The 26429-nt window shown below is 47.0% G+C and overlaps 3 protein-coding genes across 5 annotated transcripts in view; all 3 read right to left on the bottom strand.

Annotated features, from left to right (window-relative positions):
• Positions 1-1526, bottom strand: part of TEP1 (telomerase-associated protein 1) — a 38047-nt gene extending 36521 nt beyond the window's left edge. For both annotated transcript variants that reach the window (XM_012734071.1, XM_012734072.1), the window contains exon 1: positions 1427-1526. The gene's annotated coding sequence lies outside the window, so the exon portion shown is untranslated. The remainder of the gene's footprint in view (positions 1-1426) is intronic.
• A 7177-nt stretch (positions 1527-8703) lies between these two features.
• On the bottom strand, positions 8704-14595 carry KLHL33 (kelch-like family member 33). 2 transcript variants are annotated; one of them, XM_012734022.1, is made up of 4 exons: positions 13857-14595; positions 9651-10575; positions 9384-9551; positions 8704-9287 (listed from the first exon to the last, which is right to left on the bottom strand). In XM_012734022.1, exons 1-4 carry the CDS (start codon positions 14593-14595, stop codon positions 8735-8737), a joined length of 2385 nt encoding a protein of 794 aa, XP_012589476.1. In that variant the 3' UTR covers positions 8704-8734. The 2 variants fall into 2 exon arrangements, with proteins under 2 accessions (XP_012589476.1, XP_004694751.1); XM_004694694.2 differs by having other exon boundaries at positions 14257-14425.
• Positions 14596-20215: 5620 nt separating this feature from the next.
• Positions 20216-26322, bottom strand: OSGEP (O-sialoglycoprotein endopeptidase). Its single transcript, XM_004694693.2, has 11 exons — positions 26045-26322; positions 24673-24792; positions 24309-24484; positions 22254-22349; positions 22078-22127; positions 21807-21885; positions 21256-21321; positions 21064-21154; positions 20750-20825; positions 20552-20650; positions 20216-20412 (listed from the first exon to the last, which is right to left on the bottom strand). Exons 1-11 carry the CDS (start codon positions 26157-26159, stop codon positions 20373-20375), a joined length of 1008 nt encoding a protein of 335 aa, XP_004694750.1. The 5' UTR covers positions 26160-26322; the 3' UTR covers positions 20216-20372.
• Positions 26323-26429: the final 107 nt, after the last annotated feature.

Below are 26429 nucleotides of genomic sequence, written 5' to 3'. Positions count from 1 at the left end.
AAAAAAAAAAAAAGGTAAAGGGAAAATGTTCCACGCTCACATCAGAAAGGACAGTAGAGATCTCATCTTGGACATTCCAGTGAGCAAATTACATCAAGAGCAATGGCCTCTGGGGCCTGTACATTCCCCTCATGCCTTTGCACTAAATGAACATTCCTAAGTGAGGAAACTCAAAATAGACCCACGATTGAAGGAAAAAAAAAAATCTCAGGCTCTCCCTGGTGGTGCAGTGAGTTAAAGCACAGCACTATGATACGATAGCAGCTACTGCTATTAGTAAAATATGACTTCATTGTGCATCTTCTAGGGGTTAGTTCAGATATTGATTCCATTACCCATAAATAAATATTCATTGAATAAGTGATGAGATAGTATACCAATTTCATGGATATGAGTTTCCTTGTCCAGGCAGATATGAGTTTCCTTGTCCAGCCTTGTCCAAGCTTTCCAATAGGTGGTCTCTACTTAGCTAACCCACCTCCCCGGATGAGCAACTTCATTCATTGCCTAAAACCAATATATTAAAAACTAATTTAAGGCCCTCCCGGTTGTACAGCTGGTTAAAGCACAGCACTAAGAAGCTAAAGCCACTTCCCCATGAGTTCGATCCCCACCTGCTCTGGTGACCCACATGGCGCAGTAGACCTCTCCTGACCCGCCGCTGCTCCCCTCAGAGGTATATTTCCGTCCATCTGTCTATCCTGCTCCCCACTCTGTCTCTGGTGAATACTCTCATCACCCCCCCTCGCCTGTACCCCAATTCTGAATGCATAAATAAATAAATCTTTAAAAAAATCTCAAGACAAAAATTAAGTTAGCAAAAAAACACAATTAAATATTTTTTGTACACTGGCATCTGCAAAGAGAGATTTAGTTGAACTACAAATGAAAAGTCAAATTCTTGGAAACCCCCTCTAGTTTCATTCGCCAAAGATGACGTTGCTAATAGTTTTATAGAAACAGTTTCAGATATTTTCTATACATATACAAACAAATGTAATATAAATACTTCAATTATGTATTTAGCTTTGCCCACTATTCTGCACTTCAGAGAGCTTGGCGACCTTGCCATGTTGACACGTTAATTCTCACCTCCCTTTTACCTTGGTGATATGATACTCTGTTCTGTTTATACTCCGCGGGCTCCCATCATCGCAAACAGAGCTCTTCCCCCGGAGTTCAGGGAAGTAAGAGCCACTTGTTCTCACTCGGTCTCTGGCCCTTCCTCGACCTGAGTCCCTTTATTCACCCCACCTCCCATTCTCTTAACCGTTACCTCTTGCTGTCTTGGTCCCTTCTCACTTTCTCCTTCACCCCTCGGGCCCCTCCAGCTCAGGCCGTCACTGACAGGCCGCACTGGCCCTTCCCATCCGCTCCCGACCGCGGCACCCCGAGCCGCGGGCACTGCGCCCCGCCAGTCGTCTACCTGCGCCGGACCCTTGGGGAGCCCGCCGGGGCTGAGAGCCGCCTGTCCCGCGCGGGCGTCACGGTTCTCAGCAGCAGGAAGCTGGAGCCGGGATCTCACTCCGAGGTGCGTGAAGTGGAAACGGGAGGAGGAGCGGGGCGGGGATCTGGGAGGAGACTGTGCGCCAGCTGAAGGGACCCGGACCGGGGCGGGGCGCGGCTGCGGCCTGGAGCGGCGAGCTCAGCGGAAGCCGGGGAGCCCCGAGATGCGAGCCCCGACCCGAGCACCTTACGCTTTGTTCTGGCGCCAGCATTTAGTGGTTCCGTACACCCCCATACCGTTCCCCTGCCTTTCCCCGCTCTGTGGTCGTCTTTTCTCTAGTTCTTCAAAGCTCACCCTTATCCCCACCCCACCAAGTACTCCTCTCTTTTTTTTTAAGATTTATTTATGCATAGAGAACTGGGGTACGGGCCAGAGGCTCAGGGGCGGAGAGAGGCTTCACCAGAGACAGAGTGGGGAGCAGAACACGCAGATCATCGAAGTACACTGCTGAGTGGAGCAGCAGGCGGGTCAGGAGAGGTCTGCCACGCCTTGTGGTCACCTCCGGGGCAGGCGGGGATCGAACTCATGCTTAAGTGGCTTTAGTTTCTTAGTGCTGTGCTTTTAACCCACTGCGCCACCAGGAAGAGCCAAGTACTCCTCTTTTGCTAAATTTCCTCTCCTTTCACCAGTTCTATCTTAAAACAGTCTCGAAAAAGATTTCAGCGTTTTCGCAGCCTATCTGGACAAGTCATTTGGGTTTGGGAGGGGGGGTTGGGGGGGTGCAAATCAGATGATCTCTGATGCATCCTAAAGATACTTTGTGAAAATAGGTTTAATGGGAAACACAACGTCTAAAGCGATGACTGTCACAAGATAAAAATACCGAGTAATTACAGCTCCAGCCTGGTGTGCCAAAACCATGATCTTCCCCTCTCAAGGAGTCATCCTGGGGTTACAGAGATGTGGCTGAAGCCATCCTGATTGTCTCATGTGGCACTGTTTCTCAGAAGGTGGAACCAGGCTCAGGAAAGAGACAAGTGATGGTTAGGACACTCAGGCTGGCACTGTTTCAAAAAGCAGGGCCAAACAGAGTAGCAGGAGAAATAAGTCTCTATGGTAAAAGAGATTGTGTTCTGGAAAATATGACCTCTTTACTTAGGAAGGTACATTTCATTCTTTGATAGCAACTGAACTTCAGCTCCAATTGAGGCATCCTATCTTCTTAATTTATTGAGTCAGATTCCATCTTCTTTCCTTTGATACCACCCTCACCACCTACCCCATCCATCCCAACTCTCCTTTTTTATGAAAATATTTTTATGTCCCCTTTATAATTCTGAACAACAATTTGTAAGTAATCTAATTTACCTACATACGATTTAAAAATTTGCAAACTGTCTAAAGAGACAAAAGAATGTTGGAAGGGAAGTGAATCATTATAAAATATTGTGTTTACCAATTGGAAAGACATGGAAACAGCCCAAATGCCCCAAGGTGGGTGGGTGACTGGATTAAACAGATGTGGTACATATACACAATGAAATATTACTCAGCAACCACATGTCTTTTGCAGCAACATGGATGAAGCTGGAAAAGATCATGCTTAGTGAAATAAGCCAGAAAGAAAAGGAAAAATACAGGATGGTTCCTCTTATCACAGGAATATAACAGAACAGGCGAGAAAGTAATGATAATGATGAATAGCTATATACCAGAGATATTTTGTGGGGGTGGAGTGGGGAATGGGATCAAAAACAGGACTGGACTATGGTGATGGTTCATGGGTGATTTGGTGATGGGAAGCCCAAGGGGATTGCAACTGAGATGGAAAAATTTTACAAAATGATGTAAAAATAAACTATTATATATATAAAAATATTGTGTTTAGATATGTAAAAATTTGGGCAGGATGTTTAAAAAGACAGCAGTCAGCACTCAGAGTTGTACATCTCTATCTAGAATCACCTGGATTAAAACCAGGCCTTAGGGCCTCCCTGTTGGCTCAAGGGGGCTAAGTCTCAGCACTATGAAGCAATCCACAGCCAGTGAAGCACAAGTTTGATCCCTGGCCAGGGAGGTGACCTACATGGTGCGGCAGAACTCTCATGACCTGCCCACTGCTCCCCTCAGCAGTGTATTTCAGTAGATCTGCCTGTTCTGCTCCCCACTCAGTCTGGTGAATCCTCTCACCCCCTGCACCTCTAGCCTGTACCCCAGTTCTTGTATGCATAAATAAATAAATCTTTTTAGAAAAATAAATAAATAAAACCAGGTCTAGTCTCAAAGCCACCCCTAACTGATTCAGTGTTGTCACAGGAATTTGTTGCCATGGGGACACAGCAGTTGTGGAGCAGGTTTGCAAGTCAACTCTCTGTTATGTGGGCAGAAGTTCTTGTGCCGTTTATTGAAAGCATACAGGTTCGTAAAAGCTGATCATATGACACTGGTATGAGGAATAGGGTCCTGAGGGTAGGAAAAAAATGAAGGACAAAGTTTTGCAAAGGGACAGGGAAGGGAACATCAAGAGACATTTGCGTCAGCAAAGTACGTTGCTATTACAGGCAGAATGATCCCAAGACCACCATGGAGATATTCACGTCATCAGGTCAGCAGCTGCCTAGGCAACCCTGGGCCTGCCTCGTGACATGAGCTGTATTCTGTAGGTAGTCAAAGAATGTTCTGTTGTGATTGTAGATAGCAAAATAGGTTACAGTTACCCATGAGTGGCCAGCTAGTACCAGCTCATAGGAACCCACATTTCAGTATGTCTGGGATAGGACCTGAGAATTTTCATTTCCCTTTTGAATTAATTTGAATTAATTTTGCTGTATGAATTAATTTGATTATATGGTGTAAGATGGCTCTCTGGCTTCATTCATTTCTTTTGCATGTTGCTGTCCAGTTTCCCCAACCATTTATTAACACAAAGACTTTTCCTTTCTCCATTATATGCTCTTTGTTCACCTCTTTATTGAAGTGTGTTTTTTTTTAAAGATTTATTTATTTATTCATACAGAACTGGGGTACAGGCCAGCGATGCGGAAGGTGAGAGGATTCACCAGAGACAGAGTGGGGAACAGAACAGGCAGATTGAGGAAGTACACTGCTGAGGGGAGCAGTGGGCAAGCCAGGAGGTGGTCTGCCTCGCCATGTGGTCACCTCCCGGGCAGGCGGGTATCGAACTCATGCGGAAGTGGCTTAAGCTTCTTTGTGCTGTAATTTAACCCGCTGTGCCGTCACCAGGGAGGGCCAATAAATAAATCTTTTAAAAAGCTTTTTGTTGAAAGAAAGAACCCCTTATTCTGGCTGAACATATTCATTCTTGAAGTTAGATGTTAGCCTTCTCAACTTATATCTGCAATACACCCTTTAACTGTAACCACTATTTGCTTTCTCTTGTAGGGTGCAAGTATAAAATTCGTCATTCCATAGAGAGAGACTCTACATTAGAGAGATGGCATTATAAAGAAGCCAACTCAGAAGACCTCTGAGTGTAAATACATGTTCAATATTAATAACTATAAGAAATTAGGTAAGTAAATTCACTCCTCTAAGCTTTTGTTTTCTAAATGAGATAATGTATATAAAGCTCTTAGCATACTGCCTGGTGCATAGAAAGTGCTTAAATAATGTTAGATATAATCTAAAACAGTAAAGCAGTCCTCACTCTATTATGAGAGAGTTGGTTTTCTTCAGCATTTGCTTGAAAAGTTTAGATTGCCTATCTGGTGAAAGTCAAGTTAGGAGACATCTAGCTCCCTAAATGTGTTGGCCTCATTGGATTCCAGATGAATCTGCACCTCAGGAGCAATGTTAGAATGAAGTAGCTGGGCATAAACTTTGTGCTGCCCTTTATGGCGCTCATGAGCTCAGGGACCTGTCACTACGGCACTGTGACCACATTATTTGGCAGTATCTGTCTCTGATCTACAAGGATGTGACTTGGAAACCTGATGGATAGGTCACTAGGGCTCATTTCCAAATGACTCTGGGACTCATGACTATAAAAACACTACAGTATTTACATATAGGTGTTATCCCATTTTGTGGATTAAGACATTGACATTCAAAGTGATTAAGTGACTTCCTCCTGATGACTAAAGCAACAATGGACTTGAGACTTGAACAGTTATTGATTCTAACTCAGTACCTTTTCAAGCTATATATTTTTCATTATTCTAATCAGAAATAAAGATTATGGTGACTTTACTCATAAATATAATAATAATGATACTGTGAATATCTATCAGAGGCAAAAAACTATATTCTCTCCACTAATGACATATACATGTATTCTCATGTATAGATATGCTTATGTGTATATGTACATATTTGTTTTTTTGAAATTGTATTTTAAAATTTGTGATAAATTCACTTTTTCATCTATGACCGTTTGACTCCAAGGATGAACCAGGATTTGGAACATAGTCTGTGGACCTAAAAAAGTAATTATTTCTGTCCTGTGATGCTTGTGCCAGACAGCCTCTTGGCCCCTGAGTCACCTGGAGACTGCTCTCAGGAGAACCTTCCTCTTCACTATCCAGAAGGAACCACTTACCTTCACTTTCTGCACTGTGTTTAGAAGGGCTCAGGATAAATCATCTGCAGAAGCTTTTTGTTCATGAATCTATTAAACAGTCTGTGCATTTTTGTACTCTATTTATTGGACATTGCTACTTCTGCAGCCTGGACTATCTCTCTGGACAAGTAATGATAGTTGATTTTGCTGCTAGTATGATTTTCATGTGACTTTTTACTCACCTGTTTTTTTTCTGTCTTCAATTTTCACTCTAAATAATGAAAGCTTCTGCAGCTAACTACCCATCTGCATGCTTTCAGGCCCTTGGCTGTCACCTAGAAGGTGCCACACTCCCCGATGCTATGGTTTGCTATGGTTTGACAGTCTGTATCCTCTTTGGATTGGAGAAAGAAGAGCAAATACAAGAGTGTACTGTCTTTGGTGCCAGGGAGGGAGAAGTGTTTAGGGTAAGAGCCAGCTTTCAAGCTAGTCAGTTCCTGCAGAAAAATGAAGAAAAACGAAGATGGCCTTAGATCATTAGATTTCATGAGGTAATAGCAGAGGGGGGTGGTTTCCATAGTTTAATGGAAATAGAAGCTTTTTACAATAGAGAAACGGAAATGAGGAATGATTCAACCATGATGAAACCTTTATTTAAGCCTGTCTTTGCACACAACCCACAAAGAACATGTTCACCCTTAAGACTGAATCCTCAGTGTCTCATACATCCCATTTCTTTCATTCCTATCTTTAATCTTTCTTCTGTTGCCTTTCAAATATCCTAACTATCCTTCCTCAATTATGTCTGTAAATAAAGATATAGAAAAAACCTTAATAAAACAATCAAATCTAATGTGCGTGTGTGTGTGTGTGTGTGTGTGTGTGTGTCAAATACTCCAGGGAAGTATAAAGAAAGATACAAGGGAGAAGCCTTTGTCTCCCCCTTATGAACAGGAGAATCTCAATAAGCTAGGGCAATGGGAAATTGACCTGTACAAAGAACTGGTACTTCTTTGCCCTATGCTGCTCCAGCGTCAGAAATGTTTTAATGCCAGATTTGGGAGCACCGGTGAGGGAGGGGATATACACTTGTCACAAGAAAGCCATTGTCCTCAGAAAGCCTCTAGAGAAGAGGGTAGGCTGGCAACCCCAGCAGAATTCTCTGGACAACCTCTAGCCCCTGACTTCCCCGTGCTATGAACACACAGCACATTCCATGCCCCCAGGCTTCTTTTCTCTAAACTGGAATACCTTCTTCCTCTGCTGGGTGAGTTCTAGGCAGCCTTCAAGATCCGTTCATAAGGGCATACCTCGGTTCACTGCCCTTGGCAGATACTGTGTTTTTTTGCAAATGGAAGGTTTGTGGATCTCTGCATCGGTGCTGTTTTTCCAGCAGCAAGTGCTGACTTCATGTCTCTGTGTCACATTCAATGAAGATGTGTACCTTGTTCATTTTTAATATTTACTACTATGGCACACTTAACAGGCTACTAAAGAGTGTAAGTATATGTACTGGGAAAGCAAAATGTTCATGTGATTCAACTTACTGTGACATTCACTTTATTGCACAAGATCTCCGAAGGGATCCTAGACACCCATTTGATGAGGCCTTCCCTATCAGAAGCCATTCTGGGTGGTGGTCACTCACTCCTCACCTCCCAGGCTCTCATAGACTTTGTCCATAACTGTATGTCCACTGCAAGATTCATATTTGTGTACATGTCTATCTGCGGGTCTGGAACTCTCTGCCTGTGTATCTTAAGTGCCTCACACACAGTGCCTGGCACAAAGTAGGAATTTAACAACTGCAGGAGAAAGGAGACAAGGAAAAAAAAGAAGAAGAAAGCAGAGTAGGGTGGAGGAAGAGGATAGGAAGCATCAGGCTCAACCTTCTCTGGCCAAGAAAAAGGGAACTGAATTTAAAAACTTTGGAGGAAAGAGGAAACACCAATTTTCTGACTCTCCCCTGCCTCTCACCCATCTTTCCGCCACTTCCTTTCACAACTGTGGACCTCACAGCTTAACTGCCCTATTTTCACTCCTAATCCCTCAGTGTACCTCAAAGGGAAGGAAAGGAGCCAGTCAGGTTCTGATTTATTCCACCCGTCCCCTCTCTCCACCCCACATATGGCACACCCCCAATGTCACCTGGTCTTCTGCCTTGACCTGAGAGCGCAGAAGCTCGGGGGGGGGGGCAGTCTGTGGTGTTTGGGCTGGTGGACGCTAGGCTACCTGGAAAAGAATATTGTCAAGGGGCTTGAGGTGTGTCTGCCGTTGGAGAGTGGCAAAGAGCAAATCCTGGAGAGGAAGGGGAGGGCTGAGCATCACAATCTCTCCACCACACTCCTCAGACTTTTTCATGGATGGCCTTTCACATTTTTCTCCTTGACCCCTGGCTAATCATCAACTTGCAGCTGTTTTCTCATGGACAGTCCCCCCTAACTACTGGAGCTTCTTGACCATTCTCCCAGGCAAAGGCACTTTCCTTACAAAGTACTGAAGAATCATGTCACAGGAGTTCCTTAACCTTGTGGAGTTGCTCATGAGTCTTTCTGTACCTAGGATTTTATGCCCTGTCCCCCCTTTCCCGGGAGCTCTGCAACACCTTTTTCTCCATGAAGATCCTATATACAAAAACAATTCAGGAGTCGTAAAACACTGTGAAAATCAACTACTATGTGAATAAAGCCTTCTTTTTCTCCCTCATACGCTCCATCTTTCTCTCGTGATGTTTCTTATCCCTTCTGGTCCCCAGTCTGGGTTCCCCTTCAGCCAGCAGGTTTGGTTTGGTGCCGGTTGGGAACCACAGCGGTGTGCTGCACAGGGGGTCGTGTCAGGATGCAGGCAGGCATCTCTGCCCGAGGCCGGGGCAGGGCCCCCAGGCAGAGCCACCTGGCCAGGCCAGGACTGTAAGCATGGATAAGGTGGGAGAGGGCGTAAGTGCGATGGCTGTAGCCCCCCAGCACCAGCAGCTCTCCCTCCAGCACGGCAACTGCAGCTCCCACATGGGGGGAGGGCAGGGGGGCCAGATGAGTCCAGCTACCAGTCTTTAGTTCATAGACCTCAAAGCTCAGCAGATCCCCAGTCACACCCAGCCCGCCTGCTACATACAAGCGCCCACCCAGAGCAGCCATAACGTGACCAGCTCGAGGCACCCCCATAGGGCACAGAAATGTCCCAGGTTTCTCAAGTTTGGGGTCATAGTGCAGCAATGAGGCCAGGAACTGGTCAGTCCCATCACAGCCACCGCTCACATACAATCGACCCTCCAAAACAGCAGCGGCGTGAGCAAAGCATGGTACTGGAAGTGCAGGTGCTGGCCTGGGGGAGAACAGACACACAATCAGGTAACAGCAATCTTCACCCCTCCTGTTCCAGGTCCCCTAGTGTCTCCCCGATGCCCCCTTCCTTGCTCACCTCCAGACATTGAGCTCAGGGTCATAGGCCTCCACTGAGTTGAGGGCAATGCCATTGTGTCGTCCACCGAGGGCATAAAGTAGACCATCCAGGGCCACCAGGGGGGAAAAGCAGCGAGCCTGGCACAGAGGCGCCATCTCTTCCCAGTCCTCCTGACTGGGGTCCCACCTGGACACAGTGGGACAAAAGATAGGAAGAGTGACCTGATCGTCTGTGGTTGGCTGGGCCAGCAATTTCCCTCAGCTGCCCACCCTCAGGGGCTCATACCTGAGAGTTGAGGCCAGGGTGCTGGAGTTGCTATAGAAATCTTGTCCCCCACACACATATAGTTCATTTCCTGTTAGGGTGGCAGCCCCGTGTCTGAAGCGTCCAGGGGCAGGCAGGGTGGGCAGCCGCCCCCACTCCACAGTTCGAACCAGTCCTGTGCCACAGCAAAAGGCCCGAGCCCACCACACTTTTGGGGATGGCTGTCTTACAGCCATGTCTGACCTGAGCCCATCCCCGCCAATCACCACCAGAGCCTGGTCTGGCTCCCTCCGCCTCTCTTGACCTGGAACCTCAGACTCCACTATCAGCTGACGGAGCATGTCTGAGGGAAGGGGTGGAGGCAAACCGGCCGCCTGCACCCTCCGCAGCTCCTTGGTGGACATCCGGCCAAAGCGGACACACTGAAGCAGGGCTTTGGCCTCTGACTCCTGGGTCTCGGGGTTGGCAGCTAGCCAACACCGGGCAGCTAGGAAGGCCTCGAACTCCTCCTGCACATGTAGCTCATCACTATCCAGCAGCTCAGCCAGGCAGGCAGCAGGCAAAGAAGGGAAAGTGGGGCACAAAGCCACAGCAGGCAGGTGGGTGAGGAGGTAATGACGGGCTTTGCTCCAGAGCCTCTCCAAGCCAGGAGCTTCAGCCATGGGGAACAGGGCGAGGCAACGAGCAGGGCTGAGGCTTCGTGCCAAGGCTCTCTGGCACAGGGCCAGGCAGGAAGCGCTCTGGTACTGCAGAGCAGCCTGGGCAGCTCTCAGCAGGCCTGACCACTTTGCCCTCACAGCCCCGGAGTAGGCAAAAGAGACGAGGAGTCGCAGGTCCTGGGCAGAGATGGTGTGCAGGGACACCTTGGTGCCCTGGGATTCTCTCATCCCACTCAGGAGCATGGCGCCGAAGAACTCACTGCCACAGGCCAGGGCTGCTCGGTGCACTGCAAGAGAAGCAGAGAGGGACCCGGAGTGGTACATGTACAAAAGCAGTTTAGGGGTTGTAAAGAGCTGTGAGAGAATCAAATGAATAAAGCCTTCCCTTTCTCCCTGTATATTCTCTGTCTTTCCCTTATGTTTCCCCTTCCTCCCCCAACCCACAGCTCTTCCCCTTCACCCAGTGGGTTGGGTTCATTCCTGGATGGGAACCAAAGCTGTGTGTGGCACAAGGGCTGTTGTGTCAGGGTATGGTGGGGCAGTGAGGCTGAGGCGCCTCGGGCTGCTGTAACCATAATTGTGCACCTTGCTCACCTCTCTCAAAGGCAGGCGATGTTGAAACGCTTTCCATCGTCTTGTTAGGAAGTAGGTAGCTTCCCAATGATAGCTTTCAAATCTCTATGGCCTGAAAAAATCTGTATTCCTCGAGGAAGGTGAGCCATCTCAGCTCCCACAGCATCAGTCAACCCATAGCACAGACCCAGTTTCGAAAGCGGCCACACTACTTGTATTCCAATCTCTGACTATCATATCCTTTAGGAGTTTTTTTTTTTCTTCAAAGAGTTGTTTATTTATGCATACAAGAACTTGGGTACAGGCCAGAGGAGCAGGGAGTGAGAGGATCCACCAGAAATAGAGTGGGAAGCAGAACAGGAAGAATGACTGAAATACACTGCCGGGGGGGAAGCAGTGGGAGGGTCAGGAGAGGTCTGCCATGCCATGTGGGTCACCTCCCTAGCTGGGGATCGAACTCATACTCTAGTGGCTGCAGACAACTTCACAGCTCTGTGCTTTAACCCTTTGTGCCACCAGGGAGGGCCTATATCCCTTAGTATTGTAACAGACAGGTTCCCATTGTCAAATTGAAATGTTTCTTAGGGAAATGGAGCAAAATATAAGTCTGATTAAATCCTAAGCCCTATTGAGAATTTTTAATGGTGAGATCTTAAATTGTTTCTGTATCTACTGCTGTCAGAAATAATAATGAACGCTTTAGGGATCTGCTGTAGACTGAATACTATGTCACCCCCAAATGCATATGTTGAACAAATAATCTCCAACATTGCACTTGTAGGTGGGACTTTTAGGGAGGGTCATTAAGCCATTAGGGTGGAGCCCTCATGAATGGGTTAATGTCCTTATAAAAAGAGACATGAGAGATAATCTCTTTTTCTCCATCATAAGGGGCTACTTTAACAGTAGTCTTCTGCCAACCCGGAAAACAGCTCTCTCCAGAAGCTGACAATGGGGCCACCTACACCTTGGACTGCCAGCCTCTAGAACTAGAGAAAAGAATTTCTGTTGCTCAGCCACCCTATTTATGCTCTTTTTGTTATAGAGACCCTGGCTGACTAGGACAGGATGCTGTCCCTTCAGAGACACTCTGGAAGTGTTCGGTCCTGATGATTCCTCTAAGGAGCGGTGGTGATATGACTATGGACATGCCTTGAAGTCTGACTTTTAATCAAGAAAGTATAAGAGAGAGGCCTCCCTGGCAGCATAGGGGTAAGTCCCAGAGCTATCACACTATCACTGCTATGGCCTGAGTTTGATACCCAGCCAGTGACCCACATATGGCACAACAGACTTCTGTCTTGCCCACTGCTCTCCACTCTTGTCTCTGGTGAATCCTCTCATACCCCACACCTCTGGCCTCACCCCAGTTCTTATAAATAAATAAATAGATAAGTAAATCAAAATAGATAAACTATAAACAAATCCCTTTCACTTTTAAACTTGTATCTGTCTCTATTCCGAGTCCATTTTTCAGGTCCTATGTGTCTTTGGTATGCTTGCGAGAGAGGCAATCAATTCACAGCCTACCCTGACCAGACTTGACTAGGGCCAGGGACAAGTATCCTGGTCCTCATCAGTTAACATCTCTGAGTTGAATGTTCTTTACCTTACTAGTTCTCAGTAGGAGTTGAAAAAAAGAAAAGATATGTGTAAAAACTTTCTGGTACCTCCACCTCACCCCAGTGAGAATGGCACATCTTAAAACAACTAGCAACAACAAATGTTGGCGAGGATGTGGAGAGAAAGGAACTCTCCTGCACTGCTGCTGGGAATGCAAACTAGTACAACCACTATGGAAAACTGTTTGGAGGTTCCTCAAACTGCTAAACATGGTGTTTCCATATGACCCAGCAATCCCACTCCTAGGTATCTACCCATTGGACACAAAAACACTGATTCAAAAGGACATCTGCACCCCAATGGTTATTGCTGCTCTATTTACAATAGGGGAAATGTGGAATCAACTCAAATACCCAAATATAGATGACTGGATTAAAAAGATGTGGTACATATACACAATGGAATATTACTCAGCAACCAAAATAATAGTAATAAACACATGCCTTTTGCAGCAGCATGGATGGAGCTGGAAAAGATCATGCTTAATGAAATAAGCCAGAAAGAAAAAGAAAATGCCAGATGGTTTCACTCGCAGCAGGAGTATAAAGGACCAGGTGAGAAAATAATAATAACGAACAACTATATTTCAGAGATATTTTACAGGGGTGGAGTGGGTAGTGGGGTCAAAGATGGGGGTGTGGGGGGGGAAGTGCACTGAGCTATGGTGATGGCACCCTGGTGATTTGGTGATAAGAGGCCCATGGAGATTACAACTAAGATGGAAAAAGGCACAAAATGATGTAAAAACAAACTATTATATTATTTTTAAAAATACTTAGAAATAAAATATAGTGTAAATGTAAAAAAAAAAAAATCCTAGTACCCAAATGTTAATAGAATAATACTACTCAACTGATTCAGCTCTCTTTAGCTTTCCTGGCGATGAGCAAAATTATCTTCAAATTATCAAAACTTCAAAATACCTTAAGATTCTAGCAAAACAATACTGGACTTTTCTCATTGCTGTCCCGCATACTTAGGAGAAAGGACACATTGGGTTTTTCAGTCTAGTTCCTCTCTCCCAAAGGGGAGATGCCAAGGACTTTTGGTTAATCCCTGTTTAAGTCAGTCACTTGTTCTACTGGCATGGACTGTGAGCTGAGCTCCAGCCAGCTGGCTAGAAATTCCTCATTTCTGGGCACAGGAAAGGCTAGAGCACTGAGGGTCAATTTATACATCTGTCAGTAGACTGAAAACAACCCAACTGCGCATGTCCCGCTCTCGGGCCAGGTGAGTCCCCAGAGACTACCCCAGGGAGATTCTGACTCAGCAGGATCAAAACCACTACAGTGGAGAGTAAGCTAACCGCTGTCAGCACACACATTCTGGTGGCTCAGGCACCCGAGTAATGAAATGCCCCATAGGCTCTCACCTCGCAGCCGACAGCCATCGGCTTCCAGGTCCAGGTCACACCCAATGCCCTCTTGGTATAGAAGCTCGATGCTGCGCAGATTCTTCCTCAGCTCCTCCGCCTGGCTGGACTGCATTTCATCTTCCTGGGCGCTTCCAAACCCACCGTGTCTCCGCTGGACTGCGACCTTCACGCGCGGGGCTCCCAGGGTCTCAGCCGCAACCAGCACATCCGCCCTAGGGGCGCGACCCAGGACCCCCTCATAAGCAAAGGTTAGCACGGCCTCCCAGCCCCCGGGGGCCACGTCTAGGATGAACGGGGTTGGAGAACCTCCGCCGTCCAGCAGCCTGGCTCTGAAGACGCTGCTAACCGCAGCCAAGATGACCTGATGCACACCGTACACTCGCCCGCGGACAGACACCTCTTCGTCCAGCAACAACTTTTGCTCCCGTAGCCTCTGTGCCTCGGCGAAAAACTGGATAGGGTGCTCCTCACTGTGCAACCCCTCGGGCTCCGCAGCCTGGTCACCATCCTCTTCCTCCTCTAGGGACACGGTTGGCCAGGGAAGGTTCCCTGGGGCCATGGGCCTGAGACCACGCTCTTGCAGGGGAAAAGGGGGTAAACCCGGGTCCTCTTCCGGGGATGGAGGCCAGGAGGGGGTGCTCCGGACTGATAAAGGGAGGTCAAGGCCGTCCTTCTGGACTGGATGGGACACGCGCCCAGAGTCCGAAAGAGAAGGTAAGGAGTCGGAGACACTCATGGCCCAGGTAGTCTGGATTGTTGGAGATGTGCACAGGAAAGAGAAAACAGTCAGAGTGGACCTGGACTGGCCAAAAACAGAACCCCTGCCTCCAGCCTAGTAAAACGTCAGTTCTCCTCCCTACTTCAAGGCCCCTTCTCTCCAAACGAGCCCCGCTAGCAGGTAGACTGTGGGGTTCACCAAGTGAAAGATCCGGTACCCAGGGCGGTACCTCCCGCCCACCTTGCCCCCATCCGGATAATCACCCTCCCGAGACACCAGCCACCAGCGTTCCTCTTGCCTTCTCACTTGAGCCTGCTTACTTCTGATCGGGTGGCAGAGGGCACTGTGCCCTGCATCCCAGTCAGGGCAGCACCCGGCTAATTATAGCAGACCCTAGCAGACTAGGGGCTGGGCTTCGGGTGCCGTATCTCAGACGCCCAATCCCCTAGGCCCCGTCCCCGGACGACCTCCCCCTCCCCTCGCCCTCCACCTGTAGGTCATGTCTGGGTGCTGAGCGAGACAAATTCGGAAGCCAAGGAGGACACCTCCAGCCAGTGGAGAGAGCCGGGTGGGGAGGGCTGAGTTCACCAGACTCGCCAGGAGGGGGCGGACTGAGCCGGCCAGCGGGAGGAACCGTGAAGGCTGTTCTTTGTCAGTTCAAGGGCTTTGTTGATTTTTCCGTGCAAGATAAAGCTGAGAGCCTGGAGCGAACTATATGGACATGAAAAGTGATAGGAGCCGTCCAGGGGTGGGGGGATAAAGAGGCCACAGTGGGTCTCTAGATATCCATCTCCATCCCCTCTGAGCTGGGTTCTGTGAGACAGCAGGAACCAGTCCTGTGTTTTCAGAAGAGTATGGAGGAGTCTTGCCCTCACCTAGGTCGATGAGATGCAGACCAGACAGTTGGAAAGCAGGAGCTGGTGTCCGCTGCTTGAGGACCGGAGTCCCAGACTGGATGCAGGCAGCCAGGAGCATTCACATCAGGCAGGCCACCAACAGCCACTCCCCCTGCAGGGACAATGCCTCTTTCGCCATCCTGAGACCCTTAAATAGGGCCATCACGTTTTGCTTCAATTCCTGGTATCCCCACAGGGAGGGGTGTACGAAGAACAGGCCAAGAGCTGCTGGAAGTGGACCCCCTGGAGGTCAACAAAAAAGGCTGGTTGTGGATGGGTAAGTGCATGGGGCACAACAGGACTGTTTCCACTCTAATGATAGCAGTGACACTCCTGTGGGGGGCAGGTGGGTTGCTCTGCACAGCGTGCCCTCTGACTTTTGACTGTCCCCAGCTTTCTACTAGTCACTTGGGTATCCCTGCCAACCCCTGGGTAGTATTCAGTTGTGGGAGCTAACTTGGGGGACCCCAGTTCATGGCTGCACAACCCAAATAGGTAATAGAGAGGCAGCCTCTGGCCAGCAAAAAGGTGATAGTGACCAGCCTCTGCTCTCTCATTTCTCAGTTCAGACATTTCAGTTCTTTCTCATGGCTTCCCTGAAGGCACACAACTCATCCAGCACCTTATGGCCTACCACCAAGAGGAGGAACTAACGCTTAGAAAAGACAAACCTGGACTTCAGCATATGCAAAACAAGCAGAAGATCACTGGCCCCCACTACGATGCCAATTCCGTGGTTCTACAATGGTTCCCATTGCCCCCATTTTTTACTGGAGGCTCTGTGTGGCCCATACCCCAGAGACCTGAAGTTAGAATAAAACCTGCTGTTCTAGGCCATCACCCAATGTCCATTAGAGTACTGAGACTGAGCTCCTCTCAAAGCACCTCTGTTAGCAATCCTCCTGGTTTCTAGTGAGCTGGCTACAGAGGGGCCTTGGCATTTTAGCCTGTTTGAGTTCACTCAGCCAGGGGATGGCGCTGCTTCCACTCTGTGGGGGAGCCTGGTGGGGAGCTGCGGTCCCAAGAAGACTGTGAGAATTCAGAGATCAGGTGTGGCCAGGCTGGGGTGCACCTTGGCGGGGTTGTGGGAGTTGTGGCAACTTTTTAGAACTCAGGATTCCCGACGGTTGGGAATCTAAGTAGGGGAGAGAGACTTCACTCCAAAGTTCTCCAACAGTACTTCTGAGGGAGGCAGAAGGGGGAAATGCCCTTAGTTTCCCCCCTCACTACCCTGCTCCCCCCAGACCCATCGCATGCTCAGCATCTGGGGCATTATCCTATTGCTGCTACTGCCTTGGCTCACTGCTCAGGCTGGCACAGGTGAGCGCAGGGACTACTGGAAGCAGGAATGCATGCAGGGAACGTGAATGAACTAAAGAAGTCTCACTCCCATACCCAGGTCTCATGTAGGTCTTGAGCCTGCTCTTAGCTTCAGTGTCTGTCTCAGGCCTCTCTGTCAACAGCCTGGGCCCAGAGCTTGGTGGCTCCATCAGTCACCTTTGCTTTGCAGTAGCCATGGCTATACACAGTGGTCTTTTCAGAACTGCTCTGGGCTATGCTCCTCCTCCTCTTTGATGTGCCCTTTCCTCAAATCTGCTGACTACCAGGGCAGACTCTGCACTCTCTGTGCATCCAGCCCCTGAAAGTCATTTTAAGGATCAGATGGACATAACAAATCAGCCAATAAGTCCTCTATGACTCTACCTCTGAGTTCTGGCCTTACAAGAAGGAGCATGGAGACAAGAGCTGAATGAACATGGAGCTTAAAATTAAACTGCAGGTTGTGGCTGCAGTAACCATGACTGTCCTTCTGGATGTGCGCTAGCTGGAGTGAGTGTCTTGGGCAGGGAAGTCAAGGGAATTGAGGTGAGGTGAGAAGACTGAGGGGATGGTTGTTGAGAACTGGACAGATCTGGGAGGGGCCACACATGTCGAAGTAGGGGATTGTGTTGTGTGTGGGTGTGAGATCCTTTTATCAGCTAACCTCACCTACCCCAGTCAGTAAGTCACTGACTTCTTTGGGTACCCATGTGAGACAGGGGGAGCTGGCTGAGAAATGGGAGCACCTCAGGTCACCTCCCATTGGATCAGGGGACCTTATTAATTCAAATCTCCTCTGAAAAGACCTCTTGACTCCTGGTCCTGTGAGTCATTTACAAATTGACCACCAGATCCTACAGGGTCCTATACATTCCTGGACCTGGCTAGTTTACAAAATACCTTATTGAGACAAACTTATGTTATTGACACAAAACTGGGTAGAGAAGTAATGATGTTGGCTGAGTGAAAAGGAATCCTGGAGGGGCTTTTCAAAACCCCATTTTTTTTTTCATATGTAGGAAGCATTTTCTTGAAAATATGGCCCCAATATGATGCAGTACAATTGGAAGTTTCTTTTCTTTAATATATATATATATATAAATTTATTTACACATACAAGAACTGGGGTATAGGCCAGAGGTACATAAGTGAGAAGATTCACCAGAGACAGAGTGGGAAGCAGAGCAGACAGATGGACTGAAATACACTGCTGAGGGGAGCAGCGGGCAAGATAGGAGAGGTCTGCTGTGCCATGTGGGTCATCCCTGGCTGGAGTTGAACTTGTGCTACAGTGGCTGTAGATTACTTCATAATGCTGTGTGCCAACCTGTTGTGCCACCAGGGCCTCCAGCCCTGATTCTTTAGAGGAGTGGGGGAGCTATCATTTTTCCTAGGACCCTCCCATGATGATCAGCCCCCTTAAACTGGTTATGCCAGGATAAACTATAACTAGTCATTGGCTTTTTGGGAAAATACCATTGCAAGAACCACCTTTATCTGCAAGGCTACCTGTGCACTCTCCTCCTTGCTGAAGGCTTCATCCTTAATAAGTACTCCTCCTCCATCCCCCACACTAGGATTCACTCATCACCTTTCCCCACATGCCCCCTCCTCTCTACCTCTGGTTTTTAGGGTCTGACCCAAAGCTTCTTTCTAGCCCTCCAGTTTTGAAAGTGGATGAAATCACCTAACATGCTGTGCTGTGTTATGTGGAAGGTGGACTGAGGCGTGGGAGTGTGGGGGCAGGGAAGCCAGAAGTGGATGTTCTTGTCTCTAGACGTGGTTCTTCTGACTCCAATTTAGAAATTGACCCTCCCCTTCCAAAGTTCAACTGACACCATTACCCTACCACGCCAACTTTTTTATCTGTTCCTATTTGTATGTTGATATGAAGATCCAGGAAAAATAATGCTATAGAGGTAGAATTGTTAGTAGTTCTCCTTAAAGGCCAGAGGAAAGCATCAACTACCCAAGAATTTGAACAGGAGTATAGACAGTAGTTTTTTTTAAGATTTATTTATTTATGCATACAGAACTGGGGGTACAGGCCTGAAGTGCAGGGGTGGTGAGAGGATTCACTAGAGACAGAGTGGGGAGCAGGCAAAGCGTCGAGGTACACTGCTGAGGGGAGCAGCGGGCAGGTCAGGAGAGGTCTGCTGCGCCATGTGGATCACCTCTGGGGCGAGGATCAAACTCATGCTGAAGTGGCTTTAACTTCTTAGTGATGTGCTAACCCACTGCACCACCAGGGAGGGCCCATGGACAGTATTTTTTTTTTCTAAATTTACCTATATCTTAATGTATCTTTTTATATTTAGCATGTCTTTATTTTCTATATCTACCTATTTTTTTATATGTTTATTTTTTACATCATTTTGTACATTTTTTTTTAATCTCAATTGTAATCCCTATGGATTTCCCATCACCAAGTCACCCGTGTGCCATCACCATAGTCCCGTGCACCCCCTCCCCCATTTTTGATCCCATTCCTCACTCCACCCCCCACAAAATGTCTCTGGTATATGGCTATGGACAGTATTTTTAATGGTATTTCTCAACCTTGATAACATTAACATTTTAGCCAGGTAATTCTTTGTTATGGAAAGCTGTTCTGTGCATTGTAGGTCATTTTGCAGCATCCCTGGCTACTATCTAGTAACAGCGCCTCCCAGGTGTGACAACCACACGTCCTCTGGGAGCCAAACCAGCCCTGGTTGAGAACACTAGCTTATAGTAACAGAAGGAAGAGAACATATGGGCACAGATACTGCAAGGTGGCTGGAGGTAGTAGTGAGAGCTTCCCAGCATGTTTTCTGGGAACCAAAGAGTAAGAATGAGGGAAGAGATTTGAACCATCAGAGATATGAGACAGTTCTCAGAAGAGGACAAGCAAAAAGGCTAGGAAATATTGGGAAAGGGGGGGGGGGGATACGAGAACTGGCATCAAGGACCCATTTAGTTTTATGATGGTGAATTGAAGACAGGTCAGCCTGGCTGGTCTTTGCTAGGCCCTTTCAGCTACATAGGTTTAGTTATAAAAAGGAGGTAAAGAGTTGAGTACAAGAAAAACAAGAGAAAGGCAGGTTGAAAACTGAGATGCTTGCAACAAATGCTTATAACTGAAACTTAGCTGGAGGCAAGAAATAAACACTATGGGAGATAAAGTCAGTGGAAGGGGAGTAACATCCTTGGACTCTAGGGGGAAAAGCAGGGAGGGTCCCTGGGAGAAATCTGGGCTCGGAGTAGGACTATGAAGGGAACATTTCAAGAAGAGGCTAAGGATATGGAGAATTTTGCTAATGACTGGTGATTAGTTCAGAGAGCACAAGAGTTTGAGAGATAGGAAAAGGAACACCGAAAGGACAAAAATGAGTGGAAGTAATGCTTGTTAGTACGAAAGATTGGAGCCAGTTACCAGCATACAAAACCAAAAATATTTTATTGTTAATCATCAACAACAGGTTTAACAATGGGAGAGCCAACAGGCCCGCCAGGACTCCCACATCAGGACAGCGATTAATACCCAGAGGGCCTTGGGCTCTGCTCAGGGCATTCTCTACGCCAGTCCTATTGACCTCATTAATCCCTCCAGGTCACTTCTACTTCATCTGTCCGATACCTGAAGAAAACAGAAAGAGCTTGATGGATGGCTTGCCTTTAGAATCTTCCTTTCTTCTCTAGCCTTATGATTCTATTTCTGCCTGATTTTTGCCTACCTCGTGAATCATCCTATCTAGTCCCTCAATGGGGACACTCACCGCTGTGTAATGCCAGACTCATTGAGGGGGGTCCTGTGTCCCGCCCGAAACATCTCCCAACCAGCCTGGGCTATCATGGCTCCATTGTCAATGCAAAATCTGGAAGGAAAAGAGATTTGCAACATGGGCTCTAAGGCTGGGGGATTATAGTTTGCTTAAGGGAAAAAAGGAGAACTCAAGAAAGGGAGGGGCCTTTACCTCTCATCTGTGGCAAAAAGCTGGGCTCCACGTTCTTGGCACATTGTCTCCATCATTTCCTGTAGCCTGATATTACCTACGAGGAGGCAGGGTCAAGTTAGCATAGTTTTAGCCGTGGCTTCATGGCCCAGCTGTACACCTCTTGTGCACTTTGGAGAATGCAGGAGGAGCTAGGGGCTAGAACTGGGCTGTTCCCAGTATAGGAAGAGACATGAAACTAATGATTTCCCCAAATCCCTGGAGATTTAGAGTATCAGGAGGAAGATGCACAGGCCCAAGAAAAGGAAAGAGGAACAGGGTTCAATGATACATACAGCCGACACCTCCCACAATGAGGGCCTCCTGGGAGCCGCAATGTGCCATGGCTCTCTCTGTGATCTCTACCAACATTGCAAACACGGTTTCCTGTGCAAGGCAAACAAGGTAAAATCCCAAATCAGTGCTGCTCTATTATACACACACTCATCCCGCCCCAAACTTTCTGTTGCAACTTTTTAATTTATTACCTGCAGGGAGAAACACAGATCCTCAGGGGTACACTCGCCTGTGGCCAGCATCCGCTGGGCTACATCCTAAAATTCAAGGGAAGAACGAACAGAATAGTGATTTGGGGACAGCATGAACTTGGAGAACCATGACGTTTCACAATAATTCAACTTACCAGAACTCCTATACCACACTGGCACTAGGCTACAGAATAGTCAATAATTCTGAATTTGGCACCCCAACACTTGCCCTTCTAATTTTTCTGATCATCATATGATCCTTTATATTTAACTATTTTCCCCTTTTTCTTTTTCAGGTTTCTGTTATTTTATCTCATAAGAATGTAAGCTGCATGAAAGCAGGGATTTTTATTTTGCTCCACGTTGTACCACTATTGTCCAGAACAGTACCTGACACACCGAAAATGTTCAATAAACATTTGCTAAGTAAATTCACTGATGATTTAATATGGGCCAGTACCATGCTATATGCAGGAAAACAACGGTAAACAAAAGATATGCCGCATAAAAAAGCATGAAAGTGCTCATCCCTTCACCTCTCCTGCACTTACCTCAATAAAAGACAGGATCCCCGAGAATGAGACGTCCATCCCCTTCACAGTGTATGGCAGTTCAACTAACTTCTTGCCTCTATGTGAGAGAGTATATGAGACACTAAGCCTGTAGTTAGCTGTCTACTCACCCTCCAAAGTCCCTCCCAAACCTCACACGCACACTCACACATATGGGCACACACACACACACACACACACACACACACACGTGCATGGAAATCACTCTGAAGCCCACCAGTCAACCTCCTTCCTCCTTAGGGCCCCTTACCGCTTTGCCATCTGTTCGATATTGTAGCCTGGACTGGGGTCATTGGAAATCTAGCAAAAGGAAGAAGAGGATGAATTAAGACATCCAGGAAGCAAAAGAGGTTAATTTGTTTATCCCTCCATGGTTCCCCCAAAATTCACCCACATCTTACAGTCTCTGCAGTCCTGATGGCTTACCTTCAACACTCGAGCAAAACGATCCAGACAATTACCCACAGCAATATCGATGGTTTCCCCAAAGATGCGGTAGCGATGTTCTGAGTATGCAATCACCTAAGGGTGATGAGGATGTCCATGAAACCTCAAGTCTGTAAAGAGGAGTATTTGGCTTTGGGGAAGAGGATCAACACGGCCACCAGGGCTTCCAATAAGAAATGGATTAAAAACACTTCCCTGAACAGACAATCTTTTTATAGTTCTTATCTGATAAGCCTATATATATGTACAGCCAACACCTCCCACAATGAGGGCCTCTTGGGAGCCGCAATGTGCCATGGCTCGCTCTGTGATCACCAGAGCAGATTCTTAATCTTATATGATAGTCTAGAATCTAGGGCAGGGCAGAAGTAAGCTATCATTTCAAACACATTTTTCTGACTTCAGGTTTCCCCACATTTCCGCTAAAAGCAGGCCTGACGCTGTCAAACAGGAAAAGGTTTTCTTGACTGAAGGCAAGAAACCAGAGACCTAGATTATTCTACTAGAGCATGAGTATTTGGAAATTAGAAGCAGAAATAAGTAACTCAAAAATCCCACATTGGGTCAGACTAATACAGCACTTAGCCCAGGCTATCAATGATATGTCCATTCTTCAAACAGGACCAACTGCTGTCATTCACTGACACACATACACCATACTGCGGACCGTGACTGCTCTCTAGGGACCAGAATTCCTTTCCCAATCTAGAGCTGCCAGGGATTTCCTTCCATTCTGATGTAGGTCACATTCTGTCAAAAGGTTGGCAACAAAAGGGGAAAGGGAAATCCTGCCTTTCTACTTCTCTACCCACTCCACTTTCTACTTATCCACTCCTTTCTACCCAATCACCTTCCATGTTTTTTTTTTTTTTACACCTAATTAGGCTTCAAAAAGAAGAAAAACAGAGAAAATTCTCAGTTTTTCTTCTTTCACTAACTCCTGTATTATCCACTGCTATTCCCCATACCCCTAAGCTTGTATGTCATCCTTCAGACCTCAACTAGCTATCTGGTCTTGATCCGATCAAATTCCCACATAGTGGTCATGGGGTGTGTACTTCATCAACAACAACTTCATCATTAACAATAATTTCACAAAATGGAGCTTTAGAGTATGATCCTTTCATAAGCTGAGGACAATGACTATTTCTGATGACAATTCCATCAGCTATCCCATGGGAAAGGAAGGCTAGGATTCTTCAATCTCAACTTTAAAAAGACTCATAGGGTATCCCCAATTTTGGCTTCACCTTATCAACTTGAAATACATTCTAACATTTATGTTTTAAAATTATTTGTATTTATGGGTCCTTCTTGGTGGCGCAAGGGGTTAACACATAACACTATGAAGCTGTCTGAAGCCATTGCAGTACAAGTTCGATCCCCAGCTGGAGAAGGTGACCCACATGGTGCGGCAGACCTCTCCTGACTTGCCCACTGCTCCCCTCAGCAGTGCATTTCAATACATCTACCTGTTCTGCTCCCTACTCTTGTCTCTGGTGAAATCTCTCACCACCACCTCTCTGCCCTCCCACCTCTGGCCTGTACCCCAGTTCTTGTGTGCATAATATAAATCTTAAAAAAAAAATTTATTTGTATTTTCTATACTTTTGGAATTATCAACTTTGATATACTGACCACCAGTAATATAAAAACAAGTACCTATCTTCTAGAGACAAATTAAATAGTGTCCCTTGATGTTAGCTAAGATCTGTAAGGAAAAAAGCTTCAAAATAGTGAAAATGAAATTGCTTTCAGTATTTTGAAGGCTTCCATCTTTACCATTCTTTCCTTTTCTAAACTCGAAATTCCTAATTTTTATAGCCATAAACATGAACACGTGTTATGTTCTCATTATCTAGGTCAAATCTGCAATATTACAAACTTTGTTATAGGTTGTCTGCTTTACAACATTTTAGGTTCACAGAAGCCCAGCTTTATTCTTACAGCTCCTGACACTAAGGTAGGACAAGAAAGTTGCTTGTATGGTGGGCGCCTCATAAATTAAGAAGAAATGGCAGTACTTCTAAATACCTGGGTATTGCCTCCGCTGACATACAGCACGGTTGGGTTGGTGGCTCCAGTGATGAGACGGCCCATCTCAATGTGGCCTATACAATGGTTCACACCCAACAATGGCTTATTCCACAGCTGGGCTACGGTACGAGCCACAACAGCCACAGATGCCAGTGGAGCACCCATGCCAGGCCCTACACAGGTAGAAATAGGAGTTAGAATCCTAGACATTGAGGAAAACAAAACTGGGGGAGAAGCAGGGAATGGGAGAGGGGGGTAGAGGTAGTGGCAGCAGCAGAGGCAAGAGGCAGTCAGTCTACTTTGACCCAGTCAGGCTCCAGGTACAGTCATCCACTGGTGACCACCACTGTCCCAGTAGTACCTTTTGTATAGGCAATGCAATCAATATCCTGGGAGGTTAATCCAGCCTCTTTTAATGCCTCCTCCAGAAGGTCCAGGATAACAGCTCGGTGGTGCCTGGCAGTATCACCTGGAAGGAATCCTAAGAGATGGACACAGATGAGCTATCCAAGGGTCTCTCTATAGCAAAGATTGGTAGAATTTACAACAAGCCTTTTGATAAATTAGTAAGAGTCTCTTTCACTCTCCTCAAGCATCCTTCTAGGTTTTCAGATGAATTCTTTCTGGCCTATTCTGCTATACTCTTTCATATCCAACTCCATTTCAGCTTTCAGAACACAATATAAGTGACAGCCACCTCATAGCCTTTCACATTCTAAGTGACCCTACAGAACCCAATGATAGCACCACCTTATTTAACGCAAGTGTTGCAATGTAATTATTTTTAGTTTCCCCTAGTTAACCATTAGTACATCAACTTTTTTTCATGCATACAGACTAGAAGTGCAGGGAAAGTGAGAGGATTCACCAAAGACAGAGTGGGGTACAGAACAGGTAGACTGACAAAAGTCCACGGCTGAGGGGGGCAGCGGGCGGATCAGAAGAAGTCTGCTCTCTACTTAGGTCACCTCCCTAGCTGGGGATGGAACTCATGAAGTGGCTGCGGCTAGCTTCCTAGCTAGCTTTAACCCACTGCGCCACCAGGGAGGGCCCTCATTGACTATTTTATTGTTTCCCTGGTAGCAAACATTTTTAATGTACAACAACTCAAAACATGATGTTTAGGGAGGCTTTTCAGGTATATGCAACTCAGCTTCCCCCTCATTTGTATGCAAGTACTGGTGGGGAGGAGGCCAGGGCAGACAAATTAATAGCTCACAAATAAAACTTATGAAAAGTTACAACGATGTGTCTAGTAGTTTTCACTTAATTCTAAAGATTCCGTAACATGGCAGAGATATAATTCCCATTTTACAGGTAGAAAAACAGAATTCCAGAAACATAAATACTGGATTTGAACGCTGCAAAACCATTCAGTTCTGACACCTAAATCCTAAGGTATTCTGATTGCACCTAAGTGAAAAAAACCACTTATGTTAAGTTCTATATGTTCAACTTCATAGCAGGTCTTATTTTCATCGGTTTTATCTTTTATTTTATTTTATATGTTTTTTGTATCCAGCAGCCAGTTGACGATTAGTATCTCAAAGGCGCCAAGGAAAACCTGGACGAACCCATAAAACTTCCAGGGTTTGTGACTCCGCTATCCCTTAACTTAGAGACGTTAATACTGTCCCATCATCTGAGAGACTGGATGCAAAGCTCTGGGGGACAAAGGGGTCCAGGCACTACCCTCTGAAGAGGAAGGTGACGCTCGGTCCCTACTCACGTACCGGTGCCCGGTGGCGTGACATAGGTCCGCCGCGGGTTGGCCAGCACCGCGCCGTCCCGCACCACTCCCACGCCAATCTTGTTGGCGCTACCTTCAAACCCCAGCACGGCTGGCATGGCCGAGCCGGGAGAAAAAGCCAGCAGACCTCCCAGCTACCAACGGCACTGTGCAGCGCGCAACAGTGGGGTCCGGCCACAGACTCCCGGGCGCGCAAAGGGCAGCGGAGCGGCTGAACCAGGTACCTAGCCGCACGCACCGGACGCCATAAAACGCCCGCGACGGGCGAGCCCGCGTTGGCCCCGCCCCCGGCATCCTCCGAACCGTCGAGGCCCCCTCAAGGTTGTCCTCGTAGCTGCCGTTGTGCGCTGAGCGGGCATCTGCCCCTC

The sequence above is a fragment of the Condylura cristata genome, unplaced genomic scaffold (assembly GCF_000260355.1).
Source record: "Condylura cristata isolate star-nosed mole 26May11 unplaced genomic scaffold, ConCri1.0 scaffold00045, whole genome shotgun sequence".
Taxonomy (NCBI): domain Eukaryota; kingdom Metazoa; phylum Chordata; class Mammalia; order Eulipotyphla; family Talpidae; genus Condylura; species Condylura cristata.
Note: the sequence above shows the minus strand (reverse complement) of the source record. Positions and strands in the feature narration are given on the sequence as shown.